This window comes from Oncorhynchus kisutch, linkage group LG15, assembly GCF_002021735.2.
Source record: "Oncorhynchus kisutch isolate 150728-3 linkage group LG15, Okis_V2, whole genome shotgun sequence".
Classification (NCBI taxonomy): Eukaryota; Metazoa; Chordata; class Actinopteri; order Salmoniformes; family Salmonidae; genus Oncorhynchus; species Oncorhynchus kisutch.
The window spans coordinates 23,380,778-23,403,292 of NC_034188.2; the positions used below are offsets into that span (position 1 = coordinate 23,380,778).

Below are 22,515 nucleotides of genomic sequence, written 5' to 3' on the forward strand. Positions count from 1 at the left end.
TCCCGCAGCTGAATCAACATTAGGAGACGGTCCTGGCGCTTGCTGGACTTTCTTGGGTGCCCTGAAACCTTCTTCACAACAATTAAACCGCACTCCTTGAAGTTCTTGATGATCCGATAAATGGTTGATTTAGGTGCAATCTTACTGGCAGCAATATCCTTGCCTGTGAAGCCCTTTTTGTGCAAAGCAATGCTGACGTCAGGTGTTTCCTTGCAGGTAACCATGGTTGACAAAGGAAGAACAATGATTCCAAACACCACCTTCCCTTTGAAGCTTCCAGTCTGTTATTCAAACTCAATCAGCATGACAGAGTGATCTCCAGCCTTGTCCTCATCAACACTCACAGCTGTGTTAACGAGAGAATCACTGACATGTTAGCTGGTCCTTTTGCAGAAGAGCTGAAATGCAGTGGGACATTTTTTGGGGATTCAGTTCATTTGCATGGCAAAGAGGGACTTTGCAATTAATTGCAATTCATCTGAACACTCTTTATAACATTCTAGAGTATATGCAAATTGCCATCTGTCACGCCCTGACCTTTGTGATCCTGTTAATGTCTCTATTTTGGTTTGGTCAGGGTGTGAGTTGGGGTGGATATTCTATTCTCTATTATTTGCATTTCTATGTTTTGGCCGGGTAGGGTTCTCAATCAGGGACAGCTGTCTATCGTTGTCTCTGATTGAGAACCATACTTAGGTAGCCTTTATTTCCAACTGTCTTTGTGGGAAGTTGACTTTGTTTAGGGCACATAGCCTTTAGCTTCACGGTTTGTTTTTGTAGTGTTTATTGTTTTGTTCGGCGTCTTTTTTCCAAATAAAAAGATACATGTACGCTCACCACGCTGCACCTTGGTCCTCTTCCTTTAACGGCTGTGACAGAACTTCCCACCACAAACGGACCAAGCAGCGTGGTAAGGAGGAATGGACATGGTAAGACATTTTGAATGGCAAGGGATCCTGGACGTGGGAGGAGATCCTGGCCGGGAAGGATCGCCTGCCCTGGGAGCAGGTAGAATCAGAGAGGAAGGCGAAGGCAGCAGCCAAAGCAGAGCGGCAGCGTTATGAGGGAACATGACTAGCAAGGAAGCCCGAGAGGCAGCCCCCCAAAATTTTTGGGGAGGGGCACACGGGGAGTGTGGCAGAGTCAGGATTCAGACCTGAGCCAACTCCCCGTGCTTACCATGGCGAGCATGTGACTGGTCAGGCACCGTGCGATGGGGTGATGCGCCGGTGTCTCGGTTGAGCTTTCACAGGCCGGTGTGCTCTGTGCCAGTGTCCCGCATTCGGGAATCCAGCCAGAACGGGTTGTGCCAGCTCTGCGCTCGAGACCGCCAGTGCGCCTCCACGGCCCAGTGTATCCGGTGCCTCTGCCAAGAACTAAGCCTCTTGTGTTTATTTATTGTTTTGTCTTATTGTTTTGTCTTTTTTCCAAATAAAAAGAGAAATGTACGCTCACCACGCTGCACCTTGGTCCTCTTCCTTTAACGGCCGTGACACCATCATACAAACTGAGGCAGCAGACTTTGTGAAAATTAATATTTGTGTCATTCTCAACTTTTGGCCACGACTGTACACTCCGGCTAACTATTAGACCATGGTTACTGATCAAAACCTTTAAAAAAACGTTGAGATCTGTGGGTTGGCAGTGCACTACATTGCTGCCTGCCATAAGATGAGTGATAGTGTCCTCTATGCTTGCTGTTATTGTTATTGTTCAACGTATGGTTTAACTTGACGTATGGTTATTTTGACCCTTGATTATTGTTGTTACTTTTGTCCCATTGACAATATAGATTTTGTTTTATTTTAATTATGTTAGTATTGTAAATCTCCAAAGTAAGATTTGGCAATATGTACATTGTTAGGTCATGCCAATAAAGCAAATTGGAGAGAGAGTGTTGAAAGTGTACTGTGATCTTGATTCTCCTTTCCAATAAATATTGAGGCTCTTATTCTGGCGACATGACGATCGATGCTTGACTGCCGTTTGACAAATACAAATATTCTCGCCCTTATCCATAGTAATGTCATCATGTAGACTATACCCGCACACTGTATCTGTGAGCTGGATGGAGCCCACGTGACAAAACTATCGTTTGAGTTGAAAATGTGATGGAAACATATTAAACTTTCGATTTTTATTCGGTGCATGAAAACTTCCTCAAAAGTACATTTAGTGAGCACTACATCTTCACGCATTGATTTTAATCCGCAAAAAGTTAATTTGGTGGAAACACTATTGGTGGCAAAATGCTCATATCTTCTTCACGCAGATTCTAAAGTATTCACATGAAAATCTGTCACCGATTGGATGGAAACCTGAAGGATACCATTCTGTACTTACTGTATTTGAAATGGAAACATATGGCATGGGGAGATGGTTACTTTGCATAGTATGCAACAGAGTGGCTTACAAAAATACAAAGTGTATTTTATTTCAAAACTGTACTTTTCTATTTTAACATGAAACTATGTTTTCCATGTTGTTTCATGTATCGTGTCTAAAACTGTGGCAGAATGTACTAACTGAACACTGCTTTAGGAATGGGCCAGCTCCATTTCCTTTTGGCCATGTATCTACCTAACCTAGCTACGTATAATACTCAAAGTCATGCTGTCACCTTTAGCACAGAGATTAAGACCAAGTGTTTTATTTTTACCTCAGTATTTTTAATTAACATTAGTGTGCCCCCTCGCCAAAAAGCACATCAGCTCATTTGGAGGTAAGATGCGATCCGCCGGCCGTGACTCACTGCCAGTGATTGGGCTGATAATGGTCGCCATGCCGACACTCTATTACCATAATACATATCCCCTCAAGCCACATTATTCATGCTAGTGAACAAAAGGTGACATTATAATAATGTCACCGTCCCACCGTCCCTGTGGTGTCTGGTGGTAGCTCAGAGCCAGGCGGCTCCAATAATAGGTGTGCGTTCCAAATGGCACCCTAGTCCCTATGTAGTGCACTACAGACTATGGGCTTTGGTCAAAAGTAGTGCACATAAGGAATAGGGTGCCATATGGGATGCAGGTAGAGAGAGAGAGTTTTTTTTTATGCTAGCCTCTTAAGAAAAATATCCCTCTAATATCTTTCCCAAGGGTGCTACATTCTATACTTTAAGTGCTGCGTTGATGGGGGCTAGTGTGCACAACTCACTACTTAATCCCCAAGACAAGGTGTTGAGGAGAGATGGTTCTTTCTCTCTCTTATTAACCTTAAGTGCTATCATCCATTTCTGATAATGGTGCATGAGGTAGAGTATGACGTTATGGGACGTATGATCAGTTATAGGGAGACAGCTTGACTATTCAGACTCATAGGGCTATCGTATAGAAGGTGACTGTTGAAACAAGACAATTCCAGCCCTAACTAGATAGATGTCAATGTCATTGTGTCTGTGTGAATGAGGGCTGGGTCTGGGCCCTGGTCAAACGTAGTGAACTACATAGGGAATAGGGTGTCATTACATACAAACCCACAGTGATGTGAGGGGTGAAAGGTTATACAGTACCTGTAGGGAGATGTGGGCAGTGTTACGGGTTAGAGGTCAGGGGTTAGAGATGGTACAGTACCTGTAGGGAGATGTGGGTAGAGTTGCGTATCTTGGCGCTGGACAGTGCCAGGTAGGCATCTTTGCCCAGCAGGTGGACGGTAACAATCTTGTGGCACTTGTTTCCGGCGAAGCCAGGCAGACAGCGGCACACAGGCTCCCCAGCCATCACTAGACACTGGGCTCCGTTCTGACACTCTGACTGGTCACATGGGCTGGTCTGCAGCAGGATCATAGGGGGAGGGTTCTCGCAGAACAGACCACTACAGGATGACAGAGACAGATGTGTGGGTTAATATCACACTCAATTAAGCTGCCACACACACTCCACCATGGTCCCTCCCATCATGATTATACACACCCTGCACCACCCCACACTACCCTGCACCACCACATACCACCTTGCACCACCCTGCACTACCCTTCACCACCCCACACCTCTCTGCACCACCAAATACCACTGAGCACACTGCACCACTCTGCACCACTCCACACCACCCTGCACCACTCTGCACCACCCTGTACCACTCTGTACCACTCTGCACCACTCTGCACCACCAAACACCACCCAGCACACTGCACCAATCTGCACCACCCTGCACCACTCTGCACCACTCTGCACCACCCTGCACCACCAAACACCACCCAGCACACTGCACCAATCTGCACCACCCTGCACCACCAAACACCACCCAGCACACTGCACCACCCTGCACCACCCTGCACCACCAAACACCACCCAGCACACTGCACCACCCTGCACCACCAAACACCACCCAGCACCACGCTACACCACCCTGCACCACCGCACACCACCCTGCACCACCAAACACCACCCAGCACACTGCACCACCCTGCACCACCAAACACCACCCAGCACCACGCTCTACCACCCTGCACCACCGCACACCATCCAGCACCACCCTGCACCACCGCACAACACTCCGCACATCCAAGCAACACCCCACACTGCCCCACATCACCCTTACCACCCAGCACCACTCCACACTACCCCACACTACCCTGCACCACCACACACTGCAACGCAACACCCCGCACCACTCCACACCACCTTGCACCACCCTGCACCACCCCACAACACCCCGCACCACTCCACACCACCTTGCACCACCCTGCACCACCCCACAACACCCCGCACCGCATATCCAAGCAACACCCCACACTGCCCCACACCACCCCACATCACCCTTACCACCCTGCATCATCCTGCACTGCACGCCTCAAACTAGACAGCCAAGTGGAGGATAATAAAGCACCATCTGTAGCTCCTCACAGTCTGGTGTGTGTGTGTGTGTGTGTGTGTGTGTGTGTGTGTGTGTGTGTGTGATCTGAGTGTGTGTGTGTGATCTGAGTGTGTGTGTGTGCTCTGCAGCTGGCCTGATGCTGTTGCCGCACTGAGCCTACGTCAGCCTTTGCAGTAAGATCAGCCTGTGCGCGTGTGTGTCTGTGCTGTGTGTGGACTCACCTGAAGCCCTCTTTACACACACAGGTGTATCCATTGACAGCGTCCACACACTCGGCCCCGTGCTGACACTTATTCTCCAGACAGTCGTTGTAGTCCTGCTCACAGTGCTGGCCTACATAGCCTGGTAGGCACTCACACCTGACACAGGAAATAAAGAGGTACAATGTTACAAAGGAAACAGTCTCTTTCTCTCCCCCCCCCCTCTCTAAATCTCTAAATCTCACTCCCTCCCTCTCTCTCGCTCCCTTTCTCACTCTCTCTTCCTCTCTCACTCCCCCTCTCTCTCCCTCTCCTCGCTCCCTCTCCCCAACTCTCTCTTTCTCTCCCCCCTCTCTCTCTCTATCTCTCACTACTCTTTCGCTCTCTCTCTTTCTCTCTCTCTCTACTCTCTCTTTCTCTTTCTCTCTCTCCACCCTTCTCTCTCTTTCTCTCTCTCTCTCTCTACTCTCTCTTTCTCTCTCTCCACCCTTCTCTCTCTTTCTCTCTCTCTCTCTCTCTCTCTCTCTCTCTACTCTCTCTTTCTCTCTCTCCACCCTTCTCTCTCTCTCTCTCTCTCTCTCTCTCTTTCTCAATTCAATTCAATTTCAATTCTCTCTGAACATGTTATTCAAATCCAATCACTTGTATTTCCTGAGAGGGAACTTCATGTATTGAACTCACTATATAAATGTACTCTTAACAACTGCCGCTGAACAGTTCTTCTTTCTGTGACTGAACTCTCTTTACACCTTAAACCCACTCTCTTGCTCTTTCTAACATAGAAAAACTGCAGTTCTACTGCAGTAGTGTGCTTTTAAACAGCACAGTCACGTACACTAGAGTTTGTTTTCCTCATTAAATAACAGGATATTAACATGTTGGAGGAACAGAACAGAACAGGTTGTCCTGATGACAGGTCACTTCCTGTGGGCTGCCTCTGATGACTTCTGACTTTTTGTAGACTCGCCCCCCATCTGAGCGCTGCATGTCACTCACCTGTAGCCTTTGGTGAGGGGGAGGCACTTGGAGTCATGCTGGCAGGGGTCAAAGCCTTGCATACAGGGGTCCACTCCCTCCTCACATAGATCCCCTGGGAAGACACACAGACACACACAGACACACAGACACACACAGACACACAGACACACACAGACACACACACACACACACACACACACACACACACACACACACACACACACACACACACACACACACACACACACACACACACACACACACACACACACACACACAAGATAATAGAGAACAGAGAGATGGTGAGTTCATGGCCTGAAACATAATTTTCCGACATACATAATACTAGCTAACGTCTGTCATGATTTGACTTAGTGCCTTATTGTGCGATTATTCTAGTGGATTGTATATATAGGAGCCTGGGATTGTGTGTAATGTTGAGTGTTTTGTGATTTGTCCCATTGTATTATGATGGCTCCCTAAAGCACCATCCTGGCTTTCTCAGCATTCAACAGTTGGGTCATGTTTATACTGCCGGCCTGCTCCACTCTCCCATAGAGTGGGGGTTGGGGGTTGAAACACATGTATTATATTGTGCTGTAATCTGCACGGAATACAGGGCTTTACCTGCCCAGGCAAGGCCCCATTGGAATCCACTAAATCACTGCCCGGCCAGTTCAATAAACCCTCTGTCTCTGTCCACCTGCTTGGCTAGATCTACTCCTCTAACAGTGGGGTGGCAGGGGCTCAGCCAGGATTTCACAGCACAGGCCTCTCCTCCACTGCTTTACCCTCCATCCCTCCACTACCAGGTCTGTTTCCTCTGCCTCTCCCTCATCCTGCAGCCTCGTGGTGGAGCCTTGGAGAAGCCTGCCCATATCCCAGCATCCCCAACAGCCCGCTGCGTTACAGAGGAAATCCACTCCAATTGGGTTTCTATGGTGCATGTCTGAGTCTGCCTGTTCTCACTGCTCAAGCCTGGTTCTGGTTTCGATTGGTACGAAGACCTGAAAGTCATTGGCTAAATGAGAATCAATATGTATCGTATTCGATATGAAAAATAAATAATTTCCCATCTAGTTAGCAGTAGTTCTGTTTTACAGGGGGAAAATAACATGGGGAGAAATACAGAGAAGGTGGGTAGAGAGAAAGAAAGGAAGAAATAGACTGATGTCAGATCTGTCAGCTTGTATAGGAAGAAAGAGACTGACCTTTTCCCATGTCAGATCGGTCAGCTTGTAAAGGAAGAAATAGACTGACCTTTTCCCATGTCAGATCGGTCAGCTTGTAAAGGAAGAAGTAGACTGATGTCAGATCTGTCAGCTTGTAAAGGAAGAAAGAGACTGACCTTTTCCCATGTCATATCTGTCAGCTTGTAAAGGAAGAAAGAGACTGACCTTTTCCCATGTCAGATCTGTCAGCTTGTAAAGGAAGAAAGAGACTGGCCTTTTCCCATGTCAGATCGGTCAGCTTGTAAAGGAAGAAAGAGACTGGCCTTTTCCCATGTCAGATCGGTCAGCTTGTAAAGGAAGAAAGAGACTGACCTTTTCCCATGTCAGATCGGTCAGCTTGTAAAGGAAGAAAGAGACTGATGTCAGATCTGTCAGCTTGTATAGGAAGAAAGAGACTGACCTTTTCCCATGTCAGATCTGTCAGCTTGTAAAGGAAGAAAGAGACTGATGTCAGATCTGTCAGCTTGTAAAAGAAGAAAGAGACTGGCCTTTTCCCATGTCAGATCTGTCAGCTTGTAAAGGAAGAAAGAGACTGGCCTTTTCCCATGTCAGATCGGTCAGCTTGTAAAGGAAGAAAGAGACTGACCTTTTCCCATGTCAGATCGGTCAGCTTGTAAAGGAAGAAAGAGACTGATGTCAGATCTGTCAGCTTGTATAGGAAGAAAGAGACTGACCTTTTCCCATGTCAGATCTGTCAGCTTGTAAAGGAAGAAAGAGACTGATGTCAGATCTGTCAGCTTGTAAAAGAAGAAAGAGACTGGCCTTTTCCCATGTCAGATCTGTCAGCTCATAAAGGAAGAAAGAGACTGACCTTTTCCCATGTCAGAACTGTCAGCTTGTAAAGGAAGAAAGAGACTGGCCTTTTCCCATGTCAGATCTGTCAGCTTGTAAAATAAGAAAGAGACTGACCTTTTTCCATGTCAGATCTGTCAGCTTGTAAAGGAAGAAAGAGACTGGCCTTTTCCCATGTCAGATCGGTCAGCTTGTAAAGGAAGAAAGAGACTGGCCTTTTCCCATGTCAGATCGGTCAGCTTGTAAAGGAAGAAAGAGACTGACCTTTTCCCATGTCAGATCGGTCAGCTTGTAAAGGAAGAAAGAGACTGATGTCAGATCTGTCAGCTTGTATAGGAAGAAAGAGATTGACCTTTTCCCATGTCAGATCTGTCAGCTTGTAAAGGAAGAAAGAGACTAGCCTTTTCCCATGTCAGCTTGTAAAGGAAGTAAGAGACTGACCTTTTCCCATGACAGATCTGTCAGCTTGTAAAAGAAGGAAGAGACTGATGTCATATCTGTCAGCTTGTAAAGGAAGAAAGAGACTGATGTCAGATCTGTCAGCTTGTAAAGGAAGAAAGAGACTGATGTCAGATCTGTCAGCTTGTAAAGGAAGAAAGAGACTGATGTCAGATCTGTCAGCTCGTAAAGGAAGAAAGAGACTGACCTTTTCCCATGTCAGATCTGTCAGCTTGTAAAGGAAGAAAGAGACTGATGTCAGATCTGTCAGCTCGTAAAGGAAGAAAGAGACTGATGTCAGATCTGTCAGATCGTAAAGGAAGAAAGAGACTGATGTCAGATCTGTCAGCTTGTAAAGGAAGAAAGAGACTGGCCTTTTCCCTTGTCAGATCTGTCAGCTCGTAAAGGAAGAAAGAGACTGACCTTTTCCCATGTCAGTTCTGTCAGCTTGTAAAGGAAGAAAGAGACTGGCCTTTTCCCATGTCAGATCGGTCAGCGTGCAAAGGAAGAAAGAGACTGATGTCAGATCTGTCAGCTTGTAAAGGAAGAAAGAGACTGGCCTTTTCCCATGTCAGATCTGTCAGCTCGTAAAGGAAGAAAGAGACTGACCTTTTCCCATGTCAGATCGGTCAGCTTGTAAAGGAAGAAAGAGACTGGCCTTTTCCCATGTCAGATCGGTCAGCTTGTAAAGGAAGAAAGAGACTGATGTCAGATCTGTCAGCTTGTAAAGGAAGAAAGAGACTGACCTTTTCCCATATCAGATCTGTCAGCTTGTAAAGGAAGAAATAGACTGACCTTTTCCCATGTCAGATCTGTCAGCTTGTAAAGGAAGAAAGAGAGAGAGGAAGGTTTATAGATGTATCATGGTCCTGATAACCAGGAGGGTCCAGGCCACTTAACCCAGATAGAGGCACCACATGTAACACACACACACACACACACACACACACACACACACACACACACACACACACACACACACACACACACAATGTCCACCCACTGAGAGCAGTTCTGCCCTGTCACTCAGAGAGCTGAGAGAACAGAGGTCAAGATAGCTCGTATTGGCTGCAGCAGAGGAGAAGAGAGGCTGGTCATCTCACACAGTAGAGGGTCAACCAACCGGCCAATTGGAAAGCCACCTATCGAATTCCCCATCATCTCCCTCATCCTCCTCCCTCCCTCCTTAACATAATGTTCCCAGGGTCTAATGGTCATGGTCCACAGGCCAGCAAGATACTTTCTCTCTCTAAGTCTAATGTTCCTGGTCTACAGGCCAGCAAGATGCTTTCTCTCTCTAGTCTAATGGTCCTGGTCTACAGGCCAGCAAGATGCTTTCTCTCTCTAGTCTAATGTTCCTTGTCTACAGGCCAGCAAGATGCTTTCTCTCTCTAGTCTAATGTTCCTGGTCTACAGGCCAGCAAGATGCTTTCTCTCTCTAGTCTAATGTTCCTGGTCTACAGGCCAGCAAGATGCTTTCTCTCTCTAGTCTAATGGTCCTGGTCTACAGGCCAGCAAGATGCTTTCTCTCTCTAGTCTAATGGTCCTGGTCTACAGGCCAGCAAGATGCTTTCTCTCTCTAGTCTAATGTTCCTGGTCTACAGGCCAGCAAGATGCTTTCTCTCTCTAGTCTAATGTTCCTGGTCTACAGGCCAGCAATATGCTTTCTCTCTCTAGTCTAATGGTCCTGGTCTACAGGCCAGCAAGATGCTTTCTCTCTCTAGTCTAATGGTCCTGGTCCACAGGCCAGCAAGATGCTTTCTCTCTCTAGTCTAATGGTCCTGGTCCACAGGCCAGCAAGATGCTTTCTCTCTCTAGTCTAATGGTCCTGGTCCACAGGCCAGCAAGATGCTTTCTCTCTCTAGTCTAATGGTCCTGGTTTACAGGCCAGCATGATGCTTTCTCTCTCTAGTCTAATGGTCCTGGTCCACAGGCCAGCAAGATGCTTTCTCTCTCTAGTCTAATGGTCCTGGTCCACAGGCCAGCAAGATGCTTTCTCTCTCTAGTCTAATGGTCCATGTCCACAGGCTCTCTAGTCTAATGGTCCTGGTTTACAGGCCAGCAAGATGCTTTCTCTCTCTAGTCTAATGGTCCTGGTCTACAGGCCAGCAAGATGCTTTCTCTCTCTAGTCTAATGTTCCTGGTGTACAGGCCAGCAAGATGCTTTCTCTCTCTAGTCTAATGTTCCTGGTCTACAGGCCAGCAAGATGCTTTCTCTCTCTAGTCTAATGTTCCTGGTCTACAGGTCAGCAAGATGCTTTCTCTCTCTAGTCTAATGGTCCTGGTCTACAGGCCAGCAAGATGCTTTCTCTCTCTAGTCTAATGTTCCTGGTCTACAGGCCAGCAAGATGCTTTCTCTCTCTAGTCTAATGTTCCTGGTCTACAGGCCAGCAAGATGCTTTCTCTCTCTAGTCTAATGGTCCTGGTCTACAGGCCAGCAAGATGCTTTCTCTCTCTAGTCTAATGTTCCTGGTCTACAGGCCAGCAAGATGCTTTCTCTCTCTAGTCTAATGTTCCTGGTCTACAGGCCAGCAAGATGCTTTCTCTCTCTAGTCTAATGCTCCTGGTCTACAGGCCAGCAAGATGCTTTCTCTCTCTAGTCTAATGGTCCTGGTCCACAGGCCAGCAAGATGCTTTCTCTCTCTAGTCTAATGGTCCTGGTCCACAGGCCAGCAAGATGCTTTCTCTCTCTAGTCTAATGGTCCTGGTTTACAGGCCAGCAAGATGCTTTCTCTCTCTAGTCTAATGGTCCTGGTCCACAGGCCAGCAAGATGCTTTCTCTCTCTAGTCTAATGGTCCTGGTCCACAGGCCAGCAAGATGCTTTCTCTCTCTAGTCTAATGGTCCATGTCCACAGGCTCTCTAGTCTAATGGTCCTGGTTTACAGGCCAGCAAGATGCTTTCTCTCTCTAGTCTAATGGTCCTGGTCCACAGGCCAGCAAGATGCTTTCTCTCTCTAGTCTAATGTTCCTGGTCTACAGGCCAGCAAGATGCTTTCTCTCTCTAGTCTAATGTTCCTGGTCTACAGGCCAGCAAGATGCTTTCTCTCTCTAGTCTAATGTTCCTGGTCTACAGGTCAGCAAGATGCTTTCTCTCTCTAGTCTAATGGTCCTGGTCTACAGGCCAGCAAGATGCTTTCTCTCTCTAGTCTAATGTTCCTGGTCTACAGGCCAGCAAGATGCTTTCTCTCTCTAGTCTAATGTTCCTGGTCTACAGGCCAGCAAGATGCTTTCTCTCTCTAGTCTAATGGTCCTGGTCTACAGGCCAGCAAGATGCTTTCTCTCTCTAGTCTAATGTTCCTGGTCTACAGGCCAGCAAGATGCTTTCTCTCTCTAGTCTAATGTTCCTGGTCTACAGGCCAGCAAGATGCTTTCTCTCTCTAGTCTAATGTTCCTGGTCCACAGGCCTGCAAGATGCTTTCTCTCTCTAGTCTAATGGTCCATGTCCACAGGCTCTCTAGTCTACACCATGTAGTCACAGTCTTAGATTTGTCTCTGGAGCACACAGACGTCTAATTGCTGGGTTAGCCTGTGGACTTCTCCCGGAGCCGGCCTGTGACCGCTTCTTCACATGGCCGCGTGAGCTGCAAGCCGCTGGCCCAGGGGCCCACATGCCCACACTGGGGGGTTAGCTGTGTGTGGCAGGCTGGCCGGCAGGGTGTCGCTCTACTGGCTGCCTCTCTGCTGCCAGCCTCTAGCCCCATTAGACCATAGACCCTCTGTGTTCTGTGCTCTGGTCCCAGGGGAGGCTGGGCCTGGGAAGGACGTGGCACGGCCAGGCCTACAAGGCATGCGGTGGTAATGACAGGGTTGGTGCGCGTGGACAGCTGCTCAGATCAGCACCCTCCCTTCCTTGTGACGGGCAGGCGACTGCCCATGATGCCTGACTGAGGAGATGCCCGCAGCTGCTGCCCCACATGCGCACTGCAGAGAGAGCCTGGCCAATACTGGCTGGTTGCACTCAGAACTGCACTGTGCTTGGGCTGAACTCACTGGACTGTGCAGGGCTGCAGGCAGCAGGGACCCCCCCCCCCCCACCTGTAATTTTTTTTTGGCCCTCTTTGGCTCTTTGCTCCGACATGATTGTATTGTCATTCCAAAGAGCAGTTTCAGATCAATTCAGAAAAACTGTCCATTTTAGACAAGCATAAAAAAATATATTATTTGGTTTATTTAGGTGCAATTTTAGAGTTTAGGATTTTGTCTATGTTGAAGCTAACCTTTATCTTTCTGTGGTTCATTTTTTAGGGTGGGCAATATAACAGCATTAGTTGATAATAAGTGTATTACAGTAGGTTAAGAAGTGTATTACAGTAACATAAGAAGTGTATTACAGTAGGTTAAGAAGTGTATTACAGTAGGTTAAGAAGTGTATTACAGTAGGTTAAGAAGTGTATTACAGTAGGTTAAGAAGTGTATTACAGTAACATAAGAAGTGTATTACAGTAGGTTAAGAAGTGTATTACAGTAGGTTAAGAAGTGTATTACAGTAGGTTAAGAAGTGTATTACAGTAACATAAGAAGTGTATTACAGTAGGTTAAGAAGTGTATTACAGTAACATAAGAAGTGTATTACAGTAGGTTAAGAAGTGTATTACAGTAACATAAGAAGTGTATTACAGTAGGTTAAGAAGTGTATTACAGTAGGTTAAGAAGTGTATTACAGTAACATAAGAAGTGTATTACAGTAGGTTAAGAAGTGTATTACAGTAACATAAGAAGTGTATTACAGTAGGTTAAGAAGTGTATTACAGTAACATAAGAAGTGTATTACAGTAGGTTAAGAAGTGTATTACAGTAACATAAGAAGTGTATTACAGTAGGTTAAGAAGTGTATTACAGTAACATAAGAAGTGTATTACAGTAGGTTAAGAAGTGTATTACAGTAGGTTAAGAAGTGTATTACAGTAACATAAGAAGTGTATTACAGTAGGTTAAGAAGTGTATTACAGCAACATAAGAAGTGTATTACAGTAGGTTAAGAAGTGTATTACAGTAACATAAGAAGTGTATTACAGTAGGTTAAGAAGTGTATTACAGTAACATAAGAAGTGTATTACAGTAGGTTAAGAAGTGTATTACAGTAACATAAGAAGTGTATTACAGTAGGTTAAGAAGTGTATTACAGTAACATAAGAAGTGTATTACAGTAGGTTAAGAAGTGTATTACAGTAGGTTAAGAAGTGTATTACAGTAACATAAGAAGTGTATTACAGTAGGTTAAGAAGTGTATTACAGTAACATAAGAAGTGTATTACAGTAGGTTAAGAAGTGTATTACAGTAGGTTAAGAAGTGTATTACAGTAACATAAGAAGTGTATTACAGTAGGTTAAGAAGTGTATTACAGTAACATAAGAAGTGTATTACAGTAGGTTAAGAAGTGTATTACAGCAACATAAGAAGTGTATTACAGTAGGTTAAGAAGTGTATTACAGTAACATAAGAAGTGTATTACAGTAGGTTAAGAAGTGTATTACAGCAACATAAGAAGTGTATTACAGTAGGTTAAGAAGTGTATTACAGCAACATAAGAAGTGTATTACAGTAGGTTAAGAAGTGTATTACAGCAACATAAGAAGTGTATTACAGTAGGTTAAGAAGTGTATTACAGCAACATAAGAAGTGTATTACAGTAGGTTAAGAAGTGTATTACAGCAACATAAGAAGTGTATTACACTAACATAAGAAGTGTATTACACTAACATAAGAAGTGTATTACAGCAACATAAGAAGTGTATTACAGCAACATAAGAAGTCTATTACACTAACATAAGAAGTGTATTACACTAACATAAGAAGTGTATTACACTAACATAAGAAGTGTATTACACTAACATAAGAAGTGTATTACAGCAACATAAGAAGTGTATTACACTAACATAAGAAGTGTATTACACTAACATAAGTGTATTACACTAACATAAGAAGTGTATTACACTAACATAAGAAGTGTATTACAGCAACATAAGAAGTGTATTACACTAACATAAGAAGTGTATTACACTAACATAAGAAGTCTATTACAGCAACATAAGAAGTGTATTACACTAACATAAGAAGTTTATTACAGAAACATAAGAAGTGTATTACACTATCATATGAAGTGTATTACACTAACATAAGAAGTGTATTACAGCAACATAAGTGTATTACAGCAATATAAGAAGTATATTACAGTAACATAAGAAGTGTATCTTGGAAAGTCGACACGTTGTAATGATCAGATTCACATGGAATTGTTGTGCAATTAAATGTTTAAATATGAAACAATTTGTGAAAAGATTGAATGTAAGTTTTAGCTTGTTAAATGAGAGAACGGTTTGTCATAGAGAAACTCTGCTCACTCAGAGGCAACGCCCAAGTGAACAGACATGGGTTATAAACTACGAAACACGGCCCTCTCTCCCCTCCTATATAAGCCCCTTGACGAAAATGTAACTTTCTGTTCCAAGGACGTGTGGACTTGAGGTCCCTACGTTGAAAGGACAAAGACCACCTACAGAACTAAGCCAACCTTAGAGAACCTAACAAATTTAGCATCGAATTTCAATATGAAGGTGACGACCTACACCCCGGAAGGATGAATTTAGACTATACCAGCCAGAATATAGCATGAGCATATAGCATGGCAACTTGGTATGAACTTTGAACCCTTATTCACTAAAGAAGTGATACCTCCTAGCCATTGCATTAGCGCAGCAACTGTAGATGTGGGCTAGGAGAGGACGGACAGAGTATCTGTCGACCACATGACGACGGTACTACCATGTATCCAGTTTACCACCAGAGACATTCTTCAAAGGACAAGAGATCCCTGTTGGGCAACCCGGCCTACTATCTACGACCAAGCTACCGAAGCTCAGCTCAGAGTAAATTTAGAATGCATAAGATACTGTATTTACAATAGCATAGCTTCTCCCTTTGTTACTCAGTCTTCCCGCTCTTTCATTCAAAACCCAACCCCCTTTCTCTGTGTAACCAGCCGTCATATCTGCTCCGTCCACCAGGGACGTTTTCCTTTATGACATAATTTGTAATCAATGTATGATTCATTCTGTTTCGATGTAATTCTGTGTGATTATTTAGGTAAATTTAAATAAATAATTAAACCAAATGTTGTATTGCTGATTCAACTTGTTAGCCAGGGTTCGTGAAGATAACCAAGAATTTACAACTTCAGATGAGACTAAATAAAGTGACGATTAAATATTGACTGCTATTGAGGTAAAAGACTACTACGTCTTTAAGAGTTTATTCGGAAGATAACAGCTCTATAAACATTATTTTGTGGTGCCCCGACTTTCTAGTTAATTGTTTACCTGATTGGCTTAATCAAGTAATATTAATTACAGAGAAATTATATGATAGAATAGCATGTCATATCACTTAATCCGGCATAGCCAAAGACACGACAAGCATAAGAAGTGTATTACAGTAACATAAATAGTGTATTACAGTAACATAGGAAGTGTATTAGAGTAGCATAAATGTATTACAGTACCATAAGTAGTTTATTACAGTAGCATAAGAAGTGTATTAGAGTAAAATAAGTGGTATATTACAGTAGCATAAGTAGTGGCTTACAGTAACATAAGTAGTATATTACAGTAGCATAAGAAGTGTATTAGAGTAGGATAATAAGTGTTTACAGTAGGATAAGAAGTGTATTACACTAGGATAAGAAGTGTATTACAGTAGCATAACAAGTGTATTACAGTAGCATAAGAAGTGGCTTACAGTAACATAAGTAGTATATTACAGTAGCATAAGAAGTGTATTAGAGTAGGATAAGAAGTGTTTACAGTAGGATAAGAAGTGTATTACACTAGGATAAGAAGTGTATTACAGTAGCATAACAAGTGTATTACAGTAGCATAACAAGTGTACTACAGTAGGATAAGAAGTATATTACAGTAGGATAAGAAGTGTATTAGAGTAGGATAGGAAGTTTTTTATAGTAGCATACGAAGTGTATTACAGTAGGATAAGAAGTGTATTACAGTAGGATAAGAAATGTATTACAGTAGGAGAGGAAGTGTATTACAGTAGGATGAGAAGTTTATTAAAGTAGAATAAGACATGTATTACAGTAGGATAAGAAGTGTATTACAGTAGAATAATAAGTCTATTACACTAACATAAGTGTATTACAGCAACATAAGAAGTGTATTACAGTAACATAAGAAGTGTATTACACTAACATAAGAAGTGTATTACACTAACATAAGAAGTGTATTACAGTAACACAAGAAGTGTACTACACTAACATAAGAAGTGTATTACACTAACAGAAGTGTATTACACTAACATAAGAGTATTACAGCAACATAAGAAGTGTATTACAGTAACATAAGAAGTGTATTACACTAACATAAGTGTATTACAGCAACATAAGAAGTGTATTACAGTAACATAATAAGTGTATTACACTAACATAAGAAGTGTATTACAGTAACATAAGAAGTGTATTACAGTAGGATAAGAAGTGTATTACAGTAGGATAAGAAGTGTATTACAGTAGGATAAGAAGTTTATTACAGTAGCATAAGAAGTGTATTACAGTAGGGTATGAAGTGTATTACAGTAGGATAATACGTTTATTACAGTAGGATACGAAGTGTATTAAACTAACATGAGAAGTGTATTACACGAACATAAGAAGTTTATTACACTAACATAAGAAGTGTATTCCAGCAACATAAGAAGTATATTACAATAGGATAAGAAGTGTATTAAACTATCATAAGAAGTGTATTACACTAACATAATAAGTGTATTACACTAACATAATAAGTGTATTACACTAACATAATAAGTGTATTACACTAACATAATAAGTGTATTACACTATCATAAGAAGTGTATTACACTAACATAATAAGTGTATTACACTAACATAATAAGTGTATTACACTAACATAAGAAGTGTATTACACTAACATAAGAAGTGTATTACAGTAGGATAGGAAGTGTATTGCAGTAACACAAGACGTGTACTACACTAACATAAGAAGTGTATTACAGTAGGATAGGAAGTGTATTACAGTAGGATAAGAAGCTTATTACAGTAGCATAATAAGTGTATTACACTAACATAAGAAGTGTATTACAGTAGGATAAGATGTGTATTACACTAGGATAAGAAGTGTATTACAGTAGCATAAGAAGTGTACTACAGTAGGATAAGAAGTATATTACAGTAGGATAAGAAGTGTATTACAGAAGGATAAGAAGCTTATTGCAGTAGCATAATAAGTGATTACACTAACATTAGAAGTGTATTACAGTAGGATAAGAACTGTATTATAGTAGGATAAGAAGTTTATTACAGAATAAAAATGCTACTGTAACTGCCTCCCACCCTCCACTGCCACATCAATTCTGAGCCCCACCCGATACCCGATATCAGGACAGTTTTTTCTTCACATCCCAACCCACCCACATAGAATGGTTCCCGAGAGCAGATCTGTGACCTGCCAAATAACATCAATGTATTTTTTTTATTATGAGGCTAGTAGTAGGCTATTATTCCACTCTCTGCATGAATTCATTTGTCTGCATGTCTATTCGACATTTTGAAAAAATGTGTATCATACCTATGAAGTTTGGGGGGCAGAAGCAGGTATAGTTGTTTATGCTGTCCACACAGGTAGAGTTGTTCTCACAGTCATTGTCCTCACAATCGTCAGGATTCACCTCACACTGCAGACCCTCGTACCCAGGAGGACACGTACAGCTTGGGAGGAGAGAGACAGGATAGCAGTCACAGATAGTTAGTTAGGACACTGCCAGAGTCATGGAAGTGTACTGGGTTTCATTCCACTTCACTTCAAATTCACGCTCCAGATGCCCTCTGCTCTGTGGCCCTGGCCCATCTATTAAGGACTAATGCCCTTTGAAAGCCTAAGACCTGCACTTCAATTTGAATAACAACAAGGGTAGAACTCCAGTGACATTTGAAATGTAATGTAATCAGGTCTGTCTGTGAATTCAATAACTCCAATTAGACGTGTGTCCCTGTAAGATCCTATGTGGAAGAGCATTCATCAAGCTTTAATAACTAAATGTCATGTGGAATCGGTAGACCGCTTAACTCTGGCATCACACTAGCTCTGTCTCTCTCTCTCTTGTCTGTTATGCCCGCCTTCCCTAGCTGGCCTGGCTGTGCTGTGCGGGAGGGGTGGCACAGGGTTGGCATCATGGGTGCGGCGTGGTGGGCAGGCTCTCAGCAGAGTAAGGAGAGATAAGCGTCACTAGTGAGACGAGTAGCTTTATCAAACGCCTGTTGTTCTTTGAAGGCCAGCGGCTTCTGATTCAACATGACCCTGAGGAGATGAGCGATTGTGATGTCCTTTAGCAGTTCTCCAGAGGGACTGACTGGGGGCTGTAAGTAGAGAGGGGATATACAAAGCTCCTGTAAGAGGCCTCAAGGTTGCGACCCCTGGAAAGAGTGACATCATAGTGACTCAAGGAGATGAACCTTTGTGTCGGTGCATAGCTAGAACAGATACAGGCTTTGTAGTGAGGTCATGCTGTAAGGCCTTAATCTGCTATATCAAAAGGCTGAGGAGAGATCCCACATGTGGATCATTGATGAGACAGACAGCTAGGGTTGGTTGATTGGTGTTTAAAGGCCGAACAGTGAACAATGAAAGAGAGGAGAGTGTGGCAGTAGTCTGGCCCCAAGCCTGATGAGGAACAACACCAGCATGGACCATGGGTTATCACAGAGTCACTCACACACTGGAACAACACTGCTGCCTGCATATTACTCCTCTGTCTGCCCCACTATATAGGGAATAGTGTGCCATTTCAGACGGCCTCTCTGTGTGGTGTGTGGAGAGAGTAGTGGGTAGTGGGTACCTGAACTGGTCCTCTTGGCCTGGGATCACGTGGCAGGTCCCTCCATTGGCACAGGGGAAACTGATGCAGGCGTTGATGGATATCTCACAGTTCTGTCCCTGGAAGGGAGGAAGGGAGGAGCGAGGGAGGGGAAGAGAGAGAGGGGTGTGAAACAAAGAAGAGACTCAGGGGGTATGCTAGCAGACCTTACTAAATAAATAAATAATTAAATAAATCAAAACAAGAACATTTTACATTTGGCTACAAATGAAAAAATAAATGATCTCAGTAGAGAAAAATGTCCTCTGTGTGCTACCTATATCCCCCCACTATAATCCCCATACGTTAATGAAGACAGCTTCTCCATCCTGGAGGGGAAAATCAATCATTTCCAGGCCCAGGGACATGTACTAGTCTGTGGCAACCTAAATGTCAGAACTAGACAAGAACCTCACACCCATATTAAGAAATGCTATAGCTGGAAGGAAAGTAGTGTGGAAACCTGACAAAAAACAATTAGGAAACAACAAATCAATCCCTTTCAGACAACTTCCAGGACAAAATGTTCCACTGTAATAGTGAAGGTGTAAACTTGGCAGTAGAAAACCTAAACAGTATATTTGACCTCTCAGCTTCCCTATCAAATCTAAATATTTCAAATGGAAAACCGAAGAAATGAACCACAATGACAAATGGTTTGATGAAGAATGCAAAAACCTAAGAAAGAAATTGAGAAACCTGTCCAATCAAAAACATAGAGACCCAGAAAACCTGAGCCTACACCTTCACTATGGTGAATCCAGAAACTATGGAAAAAGAAGGAATAGCAGGTCAGAAATCAGCTCTATGTAATTGAAAAATCCATAGACTCTAACCACTTCTGGGAATACTGGAAAACACTAAACAAAAACAACACAAAGAGTTATCTATCCAAAATGGAGATATATGGGTAAACCACTTCTCCAATCGTTTTGGCCCTATAACAAAGAACAAACAGATAAAAACATATACATGATCAAATACAAATCTTTGAATCAACTATTAAAGACTAGCGGAATCCACTGGATTCTCCAAATACATTGAATGAACTAGAGGACAACATACATACCCACCAACCAAAAAAGACCTGTGGTGTTGATGGTATCCTCAAAGAAATTATACAAAATACAGACCACAAATTCCAATTGGCTACACTTAAACTCTTCAACATCATCCTTGGCTCTGGCATCTTTCCCAATATTCGGAAGCAAGGACTGATCACCCCAATCCACAAAAATGGAGACAAATTTGACACCAATAACTACCGTGGGATATGCGTCAACAGCAACCTTGGGAAAATCCTCTGCATTATCATAAACAGCAGACAAATTGGCTTTTTACCAAATTACTGTACAACAGACCACGTATTCACCCTGCACACCCTAATTGACAAACAAACATACCAAAACAAAGGCAAAGTCTTCTCATGCTTTGTTGAATTAAAAAAAGCCTTCGACTCAATTTGGCATGAGTATCTGCTATACAAACTGATGGAAAGTGGTCTTGGGGGAAAAACATAAACCTTATCAAATCCATGTACACAAACAACAAGTATGCAGTTTAAATTGTAAAAAAAAACACACATTTCTTTCCACAGGGCCGTGGGTGAGACAGGGATGCAGTTTAAGCCCCAACCTCTTCAACATATATATCAACGAATTGGAGAGGGCACAAGAAGAGTCGGCAGCACCCGGCCTCACCCTACTAGAATATGAAGTAAATGTCTACTGTTTACTGATGATATGGTGCTTCTGTCCCCAACCAAGGAGGGCCTACAGCAGAACCTAAATCTTCTGGACAGATTATGTCAGACCTGGGCCCTGACAGTAAATCTCAGTAAGACTAAAATAATGGTGTTACAAAAAAGGTCCAATTGCCAGGATAACCGTTGCCCTAGAGCACACAAACATCTATACATACCTCGGCCTAAGCATCAACGCCACAGGTAACTTCCACAAAGCTGTGAACGAGCTGAGAGACAAGGCAAGGGCCTTCTATGCCATCAAAAGGAACATAAAACTTGACATACCAATGAGGATCTGGCAAAAAATAATTGAATCAGTTACAGAACCCATTGCCCTTCATGATTGTGAGGTCTGTGGTCTGCTCACCAACCAAGAATTTACAAAATGGGACAAACACCAAATTGAGACTCTGCATGCAGAATTCTACCAAAATATCCTCTGTGTACAAGGTAAAATACAAAATAATGCATGCAGAGCAGAATTAGGTTGATACCAGCTAATGATCAAAATCCAGAAAAGAGCTGTTCAATTCTACAACCACCTAAAAGGAAGCGATTCCCAAACCTTCCATAACAAAGCCATGAGTCCCTAAGCAAATCTGGTCCTGGGGCTCTGCTCACAAACAGACCCCACAGAGCCCCAGGACAGCAACACAATTAGACAAAACCAAATATCGAGAAAACTAAAAGATAATTACTTGACACATTGGAAAGAATTATCAAAAAACAATTGCAAACTGGAATCCTATAATTGAGAAACGCCGCCATAGGCAGACCTGGCTCTTTAGAGAAGACATGCTATGTGCACACTGCCCACAAAATGAGGTGGATACTGAGCTGCACTTCCTAACCTCCTGCCAAATGTTATTTTGTAGAGACACATATTTCCCTCAGATTACACAGATCCACAAAGAATTCAAAAACAAATTCAATTTTGATAAAATCCCATATCTACTGGGTGAAATACCACAGTGTGCCATCACAGCAACACGATTTGTGACCTGTTGCCACAAGAAAGGGGCAACCAGTGAAGAGAAACACCATTGTAAATACAATCAATATTTCTGTTTATTTATTTTCCCTTTTGTACTATTTGCACATAATGTGCAATGTCTATATTATTTAGGAACTTCTGTGGGTGTCATGTTTACTGTCAGTTTTTATTGTTAATTTGACTTCTGTTTATTACCTAGTTCTCTTGCTTTAGCAATGTAAACATATGTTTCCCATGCCAATAAAGCCCTTAAATTGAAATTAAAATCGAGAGAGAGGGAGAGGTGTGAGACTGTGTCTGTCTATCACGATGGAGTAGAGCAGTGGTCACCAACCTTTTCTGATTCAAGATCAAGATCACTTTCTGAATCAATATTCAAGCTGAGATCTGCCGCTCAGATTTTTTAAAACATGGCTTAAAAGTGTAAGCCTATGCAACA

At 43.0% G+C, this 22,515-nt stretch overlaps 1 protein-coding gene across 1 annotated transcript in view; it reads right to left on the reverse strand.

Annotated features, from left to right (window-relative positions):
* The window catches only part of slit3 (slit homolog 3 (Drosophila)), a 386,836-nt gene that overhangs the window by 35,144 nt on the left and 329,177 nt on the right, over window positions 1–22,515 (reverse strand). Inside the window, 5 exon segments of the mRNA XM_031791377.1 lie at window positions 3,576–3,816; window positions 5,040–5,177; window positions 6,015–6,108; window positions 18,054–18,193; window positions 19,321–19,418. Of these exon segments, the coding sequence (XP_031647237.1) occupies window positions 3,576–3,816; window positions 5,040–5,177; window positions 6,015–6,108; window positions 18,054–18,193; window positions 19,321–19,418 (711 nt within the window).